Source organism: Nerophis ophidion, linkage group LG29 (assembly GCF_033978795.1).
Source record: "Nerophis ophidion isolate RoL-2023_Sa linkage group LG29, RoL_Noph_v1.0, whole genome shotgun sequence".
In the NCBI taxonomy this organism is placed as follows: Eukaryota; Metazoa; Chordata; class Actinopteri; order Syngnathiformes; family Syngnathidae; genus Nerophis; species Nerophis ophidion.
The window spans coordinates 8,351,052-8,363,847 of record NC_084639.1 but is presented as its reverse complement, the minus strand read 5'-3'; the positions used below and the strand labels follow the sequence as shown (position 1 = coordinate 8,363,847).

The window sequence follows — 12,796 nt, the reverse complement described above, 5'->3', positions numbered from 1 at the left end:
AACTCTGTGGTAATATTATTTTCACAAAATACAACCATCCATCCATCCATTTTCTACCGCTTATTCCCTTTGGGGTCGTGGGGGGCACTGGCGCCTATCTCAGCTACAATCAGGTGGAAGGCAATAGTACGTTAATGTTAAATCTTACTTGTGAAAAGTAATCCCCCAATTCCTATTTTCAACAGTCCGCTTATTCTAACAGGAAAACGCTGAACACCGCCCGGCATCTTTGTTTTCTACCTGTCAACTGTCAGTTTAGGCTGCTCGCCGGCTCCTCATCACCACTTCAAGATGGCGGCCAAATTGCTCGCGTCACAGCAGCCAATGCGGCGTCTACTTATAAGATGTCTATGGTTATAACGTCATTGCAAACACGGCAATCTGTTGCTTCCACTGCAGTTTGGTACCTTATTCATTATTTTTGTCAAGTGATTTTTTTTTTTCAAGCAGGGTTGCATGAGGTACCGACACATAACGTTACGTTAGTGAATGTATCACACACAGTAACATAACGTTAGACGGCGGTCAGCAGCACCGTGTATTTTGGCCACCTACAAAAAGACAAACATAGTCAAATAAAGGTCAGTTAAAATGTACACTATATTAAGAATATGTGTACATATTGCATAGGTTCTGACATCTAAAAAGTACGACTCTGTTCATTATTATTTTCATGTATTTGTTATGTTATTCATGTGTACGCAGACATAGACACACAAACAGTATGAGATGAGATCAATGAGATAAGGTAAGAACAGGATAGAAACTGCTGTGGAACTAGCTACAATGTAATATGACATGGAAATACAATGTTAACACGTTTGTGCAAATAAGTACAGTTGTACTTGTTTTTTTAAAATGTGTTTATTCTGTAAAGGAATGAGTTCAATGTTTAAAATGACGGGTTAATAGTGCTATTATGAACTACAATGTCAGCACCGTTTTTTTTGCTGCAATTTCAAATGCACTTGGTTTTAATAAATAAATACAGCATTTTAAAAACATACACAATCTGTGTAAATTTATTAGTCTGTGATTAAAATGACTTGAAAGCACTCAAAATGCAGGACTTGGGACTTGACTTGAGACTTTCTAGTCTTGACTTTGGACTTGACTCGGGACTTGCCTGTCTTGACTCGGGACTTGACTTGAGAGCAAAGACTTGAAACTTACTTGTGACTTGCAAAACAATGACTTGGTCCCACCTCTGGTATTTGTTGTGTTGCGTTTATTGTGTTTCTGGGAGGATGTTCTCCCGAAATGTGTTTGTCAATCTTGTTTGGTGTGACTTCACAGCGTGGCACATATTACTAAGAGTGTTAAAATTGTTTATATCACAACCATTAGTGTACTCTGTGTCACCCAGTATGCCTTGCAGTCGTGTGCGTGTTGCTGCGGAAGCCACACACAGCATGTTGCTGGACTGACAAGCAGATTGTACATGCTGTAGAAGGCGACAAAGCCAAAGGCTTCATCATCATCATCATCATCATCATCATCTTCCGCTTATCCGAGGTCGGGTCGCGGGGGCAACAGCCTAAGCAGGGAAACCCAGACTTCCCTCTCCCCAGCCACTTCGTCTAGCTCTTCCCGGGGGATCCCGAGGCGTTCCCAGGCCAGCCGGGAGACATAGTCTTCCCAACGTGTCCTGGGTCTTCCCCGTGGCCTCCTACCGGTTGGACGTGCCCTAAACACCTCCCTAGGGAGGCGTTCGGGTGGCATCCTGACCAGATGCCCGAACCACCTCATCTGGCTCCTCTCCATGTGAAGGAGCAGCGGCTTTACTTTGAGTTCCTCCCGGATGGCAGAGCTTCTCACCCTATCTCTAAGGGAGAGCCCCGCCACACGGCGGAGGAAACTCATTTCGGCCGCTTGTACCCGTGATCTTATCCTTTCGGTCATGACCCAAAGCTCATGACCATAGGTGAGGATGGGAACGTAGATCGACCGGTAAATTGAGAGCTTTGCCTTCCGGCTCAGCTCCTTCTTCACCACAACGGACCGGTACAACGTCCGCATTACTGAAGACGCCGCACCGATCCGCCTGTTAATCTCACGATCCACTCTTCCCTCACTCGTGAACAAGACTCCTAGGTACTTGAACTCCTCTACTTGGGGCAGGGTCTCCTCCCCAACCCGGAGATGGCACTCCACCCTTTTCCGGGCGAGAACCATGGACTCGGACTTGGAGGTGCTGATTCTCATTCCGGTCGCTTCACACTCGGCTGCGAACCGATCCAGCGAGAGCTGAAGACCCCGGTCAGATGAAGCCATCAGGACCACATCATCTGCAAAAAGCAGAGACCTAATCCTGCAGTTACCAAACCGGAACCCCTCAACGCCTTGACTGCGCCTAGAAATTCTGTCCATAAAAGTTATGAACAGAATCGGTGACAAAGGACAGCCTTGGCGGAGTCCAACCCTCACTGGAAATGTGTTCGACTTACTGCCGGCAATGCGGACCAAGCTCTGGCACTGATCGTACAGGGAACGGACCGCCACAATAAGACAGTCCGATACCCGATACTCTCTGAGCACTCCCCACAGGACTTCCCGAGGGACACGGTCGAATGCCTTCTCCAAGTCCACAAAGCACATGTAGACTGGTTGGGCAAACTCCCATGCACCCTCAAGAACCCTGCCGAGAGTATAGAGCTGGTCCACAGTTCCACGACCAGGACGAAAACCACACTGTTCCTCCTGAATCCGAGGTTCGACTATCCGACGTAGCCTCCTCTCCAGTACACCTGAATAAACCTTACCGGGAAGGCTGAGGAGTGTGATCCCACGATAGTTGGAACACACCCTCCGGTCCCCCTTTTTGAAGAGAGGAACCACCACCCCGGTCTGCCAATCCAGAGGTACCGCCCCCGATGTCCACGCGATGCTGCAAAGTCTTGTCAACCAAGACAGCCCCACAGCATCCAGAGCCTTAAGGAACTCCGGGCGGATCTCGTCCACCCCTGGGGCCTTGCCACCGAGGAGCTTTTTAACTACCTCAGCGACCTCAGCCCCAGAAATAGGAGAGTCCACCACAGATTCCCCAGGCACTGCTTCCTCATAGGAAGACGTGTTGGTGGGATTGAGGAGGTCTTCGAAGTATTCCTTCCACCTGTCCACAACATCCGCAGTCGAGGTCAGCAGAACACCATCCGCACCATACACGGTGTTGATAGTGCACTGCTTCCCCTTCCTGAGGCGGCGGACGGTGGTCCAGAATCGCTTCGAAGCCGTCCGGAAGTCATTTTCCATAGCTTCCCCGAACTCTTCCCATGTCCGAGTTTTTGCCTCCGCGACCGCTGAAGCTGCACACCGCTTGGCCTGTCGGTACCTGTCCACTGCCTCCGGAGTCCTATGAGTCAAAAGGACCCGATAGGACTCCTTCTTCAGCTTGACGGCATCCCTCACCGCTGGTGTCCACCAGGGGGTTTTAGGATTTCCGCCCCGACAGGCACCAACTACCTTGCGGCCACAGCTCCGATCTGCCGCCTCGACAATAGAGGTGCGGAACATGGTCCACTCGGACTCAATGTCCAGCACCTCCCTCGTGACATGTTCAAAGTTCTTCCGGAGGTGGGAATTGAAACTTTGTCTGACAGGAGACTCTGCCAGACGTTCCCAGCAGACCCTCACAATGCGTTTGGGCCTCCCAGGTCTGTCCGGCATCCTCCCCCACCATCGCAGCCAACTCACCACCAGGTGGTGATCGGTAGAAAGCTCCGCCCCTCTCTTCACCCGAGTGTCCATAACATGAGGCCGCAAATCCGATGACACAACTACAAAGTCGATCATGGAACTGCGGCCTAGGGTGTCCTGGTGCCAAGTGCACATATGGACACCCTTATGTTTGAACATGGTGTTCGTTATGGACAAACTGTGACGAGCACAAAAGTCCAATAACAAAACACCACTCGGGTTCAGATCCGGGCGGCCATTCTTCCCAATCACGCCTCTCCAGGTTTCACTGTCGTTGTCAACGTGAGCGTTGAAGTCTCCCAGTAGGACAAGGGAATCACCCGGGGGAGCACTTTCCAGTACTCCCTCGAGCGTTCCCAAAAAGGGTGGGTACTCTGAACTGCTGTTTGGTGCATAAGCACAAACAACAGTCAGGACCCGTCCCCCCACCCGAAGGCGGAGGGAGGCTACCCTTTCGTCCACCGGGTTGAACTCCAACGTACAGGCTTTGAGTCGGGGGGAAACAAGAATTGCCACCCCAGCCCGTCGCCTCTCACTGCCGGCAACGCCAGAGTGGAAGAGGGTCCAATCCCTCTCGAGAGAAGTGGTTCCAGAGCCCTTGCTGTGCGTCGAAGTGAGTCCGACTATATCCAGCCGGAATTTCTCGACTTCGCGCACTAGCTCAGGCTCTTTCCCCCCCAGTGACGTGACGTTCCACGTCCCAAGAGCTAGCTTCTGTAGCCGAGGATCGGACCGCCAAGTGCCCTGCCTTCGGCTGTCGCCCAGCTCACAATGCACCCGACCTCTATGGCCCCTGCTATGGGTGGTGAGCCCATTGGAGGGGTGACCCACGTTGCCTCTTCGGGCTGTGCCCGGCCGGGCCCCATGGGAACAGGCCCGGCCACCAGGCGCTCGCCATCGTGCCCCACCTCCGGGCCTGGCTCCAGAGGGGAGCCCCGGTGACCCGCGTCCGGGCGAGGGAAATCTGGGTCCATGATGTTTCTTCTTCATATAGGTCTTCGAGCTGCTCTTTGTCTGATCCCTCACCTAGAACCTGTTTGCCTTGGGAGACCCTACCAGGGGGCTTTATGCCCCCGGACAACATAGCTCCTAGGATCATTGGGACACGCAAACTCCTCTACCACGATAAGGTTGCAGCTCATAGAACGCCCTAATACTTATTAACTGGGTGACTGCCGGCAGTCATTCTAGAGAATATTAGCGTCTCCTATTGTATTCTTTGCTTTGTGACACGGGTCTTAAATGGCTATTTGAATGGTAAAGGTTACCGATCCCAGAACCATGTATATCAATTGTCTCCGGATGGTTCAACTGCCACCCGTTTGTATATGTGTGTGTGTATGTATGTATGTATGTATGTATATATATATATATATATATATATATATATATATATATATATATATATTTATATATATATATGTGTATATATATATGTGTATGTATATATGTTTGTATACATACCGGATTTCCTTGAATTGCCGCCGGGGCGCTAATTCATTTAAAACCTCTTCTCACTCCTGCGCTTACCAAATGCATGCGGTAAGAGTAAGCATGCGCTAATTATTTTAAAACCTCTTCGTACTCCGGCACTTACCAAAGGTATGCAGTAAAAAAATTAGTGTGATGTAAGCTTGTACCTTAAATCCTCCTGATTAGCTCTTAATCTTCTTCCCTTTATGCGATTTCAAATTACCGGTATTGAAATCAGCCTCCTCCATTTTGAAAATGATGACAGGGGAAGTGTCACTCGTGACGTCACGAGTTTGACCAGGCGGTAATACTAAGCATGTGCTAATTATTTTGGGAAGCGAGTTTGACCCGGCAGTAATTCAAGGCAGGCGCATACTATATACCCTGCGGCAATTCAAGGAAATACGGTATATATATATATATATATATATATATATATATATATATATATTGTGTGTGTGTATTTATATATATATATGCCTATAAATCTATGTATGTATATATATGTGTTTGTGTATATCCTTTGTTATAGTACAAGGGACAATGCACATTCCCGGGCGCGGCCACCGCTGCTGCCCACTGCTCCCCTCAACTCCCAGGGGGTGAGCAAGGGTGATGGGTCAATTGCAGAGAATAATTTCGCCACACCTAGTGTGTGTGTGTGTGACAATCATTGGTACTTTAACTTTAACTTAATTAATGGACATATAAAATGTTAATGTGCCAGGATGTAGCCAAAGGCAAATTGTTTCGCTGTTTTTATCTACCACACGTAAAAAGCCGGTTCGTGAAAATAATGCATACATTAAACCGGTCCCTGGTGGGAAAAAGGTTGGGAAACCCTGGTTTAAAGTACATTTGTACTATAATAAGAATGTTTTGGTCCTCCATTAAAAGTCCTAACCACTAGGGGGCGAAAAATCCCTCAAAACTCTCGTTCAGCACTTTAAAGAAGTGTTTCCGGGTCTGGACTTCCTCTTTTTGGCTGCATCGGGTCGCCAACATGGTATGTTGTCGCTACACAAATCCACTTTGTTCAATCAGCCTCTATCCCAGAGTTTAATACATCATCCGTGCGTTTTGATCGCTGACATACGCGTGTAATGTTTCAATAGTCGTAACGATGCCACTATTTTTCTGCTATTGTGTCATTTTGGGAGTGAAATCTCCTTCTGCCGATACAGCCTTGGCTTGCTAGCCTTGTTGCTAGCCGGCCTAAAATGCTGCAATTTTAGGAATGTTTTAACCTCAAAGTAATGTTGGGGCAGAAATTAGACACTCGTTCACTAGGTTTACCTGTGTGACAAATATCAATGCTTTAATGTTAACAAAACGGACGCTAGTCCCGCAGGCATTCTCATCTCTTTTAAATGGCGGCTTGATATAACTGACGCTTTTGCACATTTGCATGATCACATTGGGTGGGTTGGAATAATGTCACGTCGTACATGCTGACTGTTTTCTGTCGTTGATGTGCTCAGGTGAACGTCCCGAAGACGCGCAGGACTTACTGCAAAAAGTGCAAAAAGCACCAACCCCACAAGGTTACCCAGTACAAGAAGGGAAAGGATTCCCTCTATGCACAGGGTGAGTAGCTTAATTAATGTAATTAGGGCTAGGCGATATGGCCTTTTTTTAATATCTCGATATATTTAGGCCATATCAAGATGTATATCTCGATATTTGCCCTTAACCTTGAATTAACAATTGCCACATATAATCACAGCAGTGTGATGATTCTATGTGTCTACGCTAAAACATTTTCCATACTGCATTAATATATGCTGCTTTTAAAGGCCTACTGAAATTAGATTTTTTTTTATTTAAAAGGGGATAGCTAGCAGGTCCATTCAATGTGTCATACTTGATCATTTCGCAATATTGCCATATTTTTGCTGATAGGATTTAGTAGAGAACATCGTCGAAAAAGTTCACAACTTTTGGTTGCTAATAAAAAAGCCTTGCCTGTACCGGAAGTAGCAGATGATGTGCGTGTGACATCTAGGGTTGTAGGGCTCCTCACATCCTCACATTGTTTACAATCATAGCCAGCAGCAGCTAGAGCTATTCGGACCAAGAAAGCGACAATTTCCCCATTAATTTGAGTGAGGATGAAAGATTCGTGGATGAAGAAATGTAGAGTGAAGGACTAGAAAAATAAGTTTAAAAAAAAAAGGTGATTGCAATGGGAGCAATTCAGATTTTTTTAGACACATTTACTTGGATAATTCTGGAAAATCCCTTATCTGCTATTGTGTTGCTAGTGTTTTAGTGAGATGAAATAGTACCTGAAAGTCGGAGGGGTGTGGCCACGGGTGTGTTGACGCCAGAGTCGTTAAGGGAAGTACGGCAGCTGCAGCAGGACGGAAGCTCCGTTGATGTCTCTGGTAAGAGGTGACTTATTACCACAATTTTCTCACCGAAAACTGCCGGTTGACATGTAGCCGGGATCCATGTTCGCTTGACCGCTGTGATCCATAGTAGAGCTTCATCTTCGGGAATTTTAAACAAGGAATCACCGGCTGTGTTTTTGTGGCTAAAAGCTTCCCACCTCCATCTTTCTAGTTTGACCTCTCCATCATTAATTAAACAAATTGCAAAAGATTCAGCAACACAGATGTCCAGAATACTGTGCAATAATGTGATTAAAGCATACTACTTATAGCTTTATTCGGTCTGGAAAACACACGCGTCATCATACCGCAACGTTTTCAACACGACACTTGGCGAGAAATTTAAAATTGCAATTTAGTAAACTTAAAAGGCCGTATTGGCATGTGTTGCAATGTTAATATTTCATCATTGATATATAAACTATCAGACTGCGTGGTCGGTAGTAGTGGGTTTCAGTAGGCCTTTAATGAATGGAGTCTAGTGGGTTTTATTTAAATACACTTCAAGTTATTAGGTTTTTCACCACTGATTTGTATGTTATAACTTAGTACAAATGTCATGTTGAGTCTAATTTAGGCCTGGATCATGTGGATCTGTCAGTGTGACTGAAGTGTAAACAAATTGAACATACACTGTGATTTGAATGTACAACGATTGAAAAAATATACAACTTAAAGGCCTACTGAAACCCACTACTACCGACCACGCAGTCTGATAGTTTATATATCAATGATGAAATATTAACATTGCAACACATGCTAATACGGCCGGTGTAGTTCACTAAATTACAATTTTAAATCTCCCGCGGAGTTTATTGAAAACGTCGCGGAATGATGACGCGTGTTTGTGACGTCTCGGGTTGTAGCGGACATATTAGTCCAGCACCACACATGGGTAAAAGTCGTCTCTTTTCATCGCATACTTACACAATAAATTGGACATCTGTGTTGCTGAATCTTTTGCAATTTGTTCAATTAATAATGGAGACTATAAAGAATAATGCTGTTTGTGGAAAGCGGTGGATTGCAGCTGCCTTAAGCACCGAAACACAGCCGGTGTTTGTTGGTTGTGAACCTTTAACACAGCGGTCAAGCGAACATGTTTCTCTACGTCAACCAGCAAGTTTTTGGATGGGAAAATTCTGATGATAAGTCGCCTCTTACCGGAGACTTCAGTGGATTACACGACCTCCTCCTGCAGCTCAAAAAGGCAGCTGTGATCTTGGCTCCTCGGCTTCTCTCAGAGACACTGGCGTTCACCGCAGCCATCCGACTTTCAGGTATAACTTTACAATCTCACTAAAACATTGTTAAAACAATAAGCAGATAAGGGATCTTCCAGAATTATCCTAGTAAATGTGTCTAATTACATCTGAAACGGTCCCACTGCCGCCGCCTTTTTTTATGCTTCACTCTAACTTTCATCCACGAATCTTTCATCTTCGCTCAAATTAATGGGGAAATTGTCGCTTTCTCGGTCCGAATAGCTCTTGCTGCTGGGGGCTATGATTAAAAACAATGTGAGGATGTGAGGAACCCTACAACTAGTGACGTCACGCGCACACCGTCTGCTACTTCCGGTAAAGGCAAGGCTTTTTTATTAGTGACCAAAAGTTGCGAACTTTATCTTCTATGTTCTCTACTAAATCCTTTCAGCAAAAATATGGCAATATCAGAATCAGAAAGTTTTTTATTGCCATTGTTTTGAGAACGGGTTCACATTTCTCAAAATGATCAAGAAGGGACCTGCTATCTCCATTTAAATAAGAAAATCTCATTTCAGTAGGCCTTTAAAGTAGCAAGAATCATGTCAATAATGAATAAAGCAAAACGTGTTTTGGACCGGGCAGCACGACAGAAGAGGGGTTAGTGCATCTGCCTCACAATACGAACTTCCTGAGTAGTCTGGAGTTCAATCACAGGCTTGGGATCTTTCTGTGTGGAGTTTTCATGTTGTCCCTGTGACTGCATGGCTTCCCTCCGGGTACTCCGACTTGCTCCCACCTCCAAAGACATGCACCTGGGGATAGGTTGATTGGCAACACTAAATTGGCCCTAGTGTGTGAATATGAGTGTGAATGTTGTCTATCTGTGTTGGTCCTACGATGAGATAGCGACTTGTCCAGGATGTACCCCGCCTTCCGCCCAAATGCAGTTGAGATAGGCTCCATCGACTCCAAAAGGGGACAAGTGGTAGAAAATGAATGAAGGGATGGACGGATGGACCAAAAATCACTTCATATTCTCTACTGCTCACTAGTATTACCGTGTACGAGTTATTGTGTAGAAATATGGGGTAACAACTACAAATGTGCGCTTCATTCACTAAATGTTACAAAAAAGATCAATTAAAATAATACAAAATGTTGGACATAGAGAACATACAAATCCTTTAGTTATTAAATCACAGTTATTGAAATTCAACATTTGGTGCATTTGCAAACGGTTAAAGTGATGTACAAAGCAAACTAAAAGCTGCTACCTAAGAATGTACAACAATTCCTCTCATCAAAAGAGGAGAAATAAAACCTTAGAGGAATATCTAATTTAAAACATTTGTGTGCACGTACTACTCTTTAAACCTTTAGCATATTAGTATGTGGAATGAAATTATGGAATGGACTTGCCAAATAAATAAAAACAAAGCACCAATATGATTCCGTTTAAGAGACTATTCAAACTACAAGTGCTCACAAAGTACACAGAACAAGAATTGGGAACATCTTGAACCCTTTTTATTATTTTATTGAAAAAAAATGATGTATTTAATATTTGTATGCCCACTAGTCATATAACAATACCCATATTTTGGTACCGGTACTAAAATTATTTTGGTACTTTTCTAAATAAAGGGGACCACAAAAAAATTACATTATTGGCTTTAGTTTAACAAAGAATCTTATGGTACATTAAACATGTTTCTTATTGGAGTTAAGTCCTTAAAAATGGTGAACATACTAGACAACCTGTCTTTTAGTAGTAAGTAAACAGACAAAGGCTCCTAATTAGTATGCTGATGTATGCATTGACATATTGTATCTATCATTCTATTATTTTGTCAAAATTATTAAGGACAAATGGTAGTAAATTAATTATCTATCAATTATACTTATGGTGGTTATCAATGTTTAGACCTTTGTTGTTGATCTGAAACTATCCTCTAGGTAAGAGAAGATACGACCGCAAGCAGAGCGGCTACGGCGGCCAAACTAAGCCCATCTTCCGTAAAAAGGTACCTTCCTTTGTGCTCATGCGCATTTTCACATGCAAAGTTCTGCTTTATTAAAACGTACTTTCTGTTTCAAGGCTAAAACAACCAAGAAGATCGTGTTGAGGCTTGAGTGCGTGGAGCCCAACTGCAGATCAAAGAGAATGCTGGCCATCAAAAGATGCAAGCACTTTGAGTTGGGTGGTGACAAGAAGAGAAAGGCAAGTGTTTCGACCAATGTTTTATGGGCAGTTGGAATGACTGTATTGAATAGGAAGATAAGAAGCCATTAGTCTGCTGTGAAAAACACCTGTGGCACTAGCGTTATATAATCCTACACGTTAGCTCTAGGAATGTGCCAATTGATCAGCCACAGCTTAGCATCGGGTGATTTTCGTGAGGTCCTAAATTGGCCATCGGCAATAACCTTTCAAAAGCTGATCCTCTCTAGCTGACACTTTATTATTGTTCCCCCGATTTAACAGGCGGCTAGCAGCTTCATACACAGTGTGGAGCTGCTCCCATTGTGACAAGCTGCCTTTTTTGTTACAAATATGACTGAAGCATGAGGCTAGACCTGTTACACACCAGTAATGGCAAGCTTGAAACCACAAAAGAAAAAAAGTGCTTAGGAAGCGAAGTGTAAATAAAACTGTGGTACATCAGAAAGTAATTTGTTACCAAGATTACCTTACCAAGTAAATTAATAAGAGTCAAGTTCAGAGAGGATAATATAATAGAAAGTGTTCTTTTGTTGTGTCTCTACCAGAAGTATACGTTTCTGAATCAATGGACAAAAATGTAAATACTGATTTATTTTTGTACGCTAAAGTAGTTGACTTGTCTAAAATGCAGACCTTGTGTACACACACATGAAGTAGGAGAGGACACGCTATGCTAATTGCGGTGCCAAGCAAGTTGAAATGTAAAGTAATGAAACAAAAGAATACTTTGTACACCTTAACAGAAGTTTATTTGGAACCACTTTAACACAGAGTACTCAGCTAAGAGGAAACGGCGAGTAGATAATTCTAAGTTTATTTGTGTAGCACCTTCCAACATCACAATGGTGCACAAGGTGCTATACAGGACAAATAAGTTGAAAACAAGTCAAAGCAATAGCAGTTAAAAAAAATCTTCATATCTAAAACTTACGGCGATTGTTAGATTAATAAGTCAGGAGAGAGAGCATCAACACAGTGCGACTATGTCAGCCATGGATATGAAAAGGTAGAATTTAGATACGATACAGCTCTTTGAGCAGCAAGTTACCGTGACATGAGACAAAGTGTCTGAGCATTCTGTGTTTTTTTTAAAGGCACAAACATGAAAATAAGTATGCCTGCTCCTTAAGTATGTAATGTTGTTTTTAGCAAGCTCTTACGGTGCTCACGTATCTAGTCTTCCATCTATGCTTTGTGCCAACACATCTGAAAACCAGGAATTACTATTCCGCGGATGTCAGCAGCCAAAAAAGGAGCCTTAAATACATAATAAAAGTATAATATATATTTATATTTAATAATGATATACAACTGAATCATAAACAAATTGCGAGTTCCCCAGATATTCACAGCCATTAACATGCATTTCTAAAAAGCCTTTAATCACTTCTTTGCACAGTGACACATTTGAAATACAGAGGTTACAAGAAAGGTGGAAGTGAAAGTTGAATTATCCAGAGTTTTAAAAATAAACGTGTAAATAAAGCACATTTTAAGTGTCCAGATGTCAACAAGACTTGTCCACATATTTTTCTTTTTTCTGCATCTGATTGCAGAGACTTGTGTGTAACTTGTTTTATTGCTTTTGCTGCCTTTTCAACAAATGTTTTTTTTCTTTTAACAGGGCCAGGTCATCCAGTTCTAAGCTGTGGTTCTTCGTCGTTTTCAATAAACGTGTTCAAGTTACAATACAATGTCTCTTCACTGATACACCTGCAAAGAAAACCACTCTTTGGTAATCTTAATAACCCAATGTGTACGCTTATGTGAAATAAAAAGTACCTACGGACTATACAGGCACG

The 12,796-nt window shown here is 43.6% G+C and overlaps 1 protein-coding gene across 1 annotated transcript; it reads left to right on the top strand.

The window, feature by feature from the left end:
- The first annotated feature begins 6,110 nt into the window (after positions 1 to 6,110).
- Positions 6,111 to 12,788, top strand: rpl36a (ribosomal protein L36A). Its single transcript, XM_061891986.1, has 5 exons — positions 6,111 to 6,175; positions 6,651 to 6,756; positions 10,727 to 10,794; positions 10,869 to 10,991; positions 12,619 to 12,788. The coding sequence occupies exons 1-5, from the start codon at positions 6,173 to 6,175 to the stop codon at positions 12,637 to 12,639; spliced, it is 321 nt and encodes a 106-aa protein (XP_061747970.1). The 5' UTR covers positions 6,111 to 6,172; the 3' UTR covers positions 12,640 to 12,788.
- Positions 12,789 to 12,796: the final 8 nt, after the last annotated feature.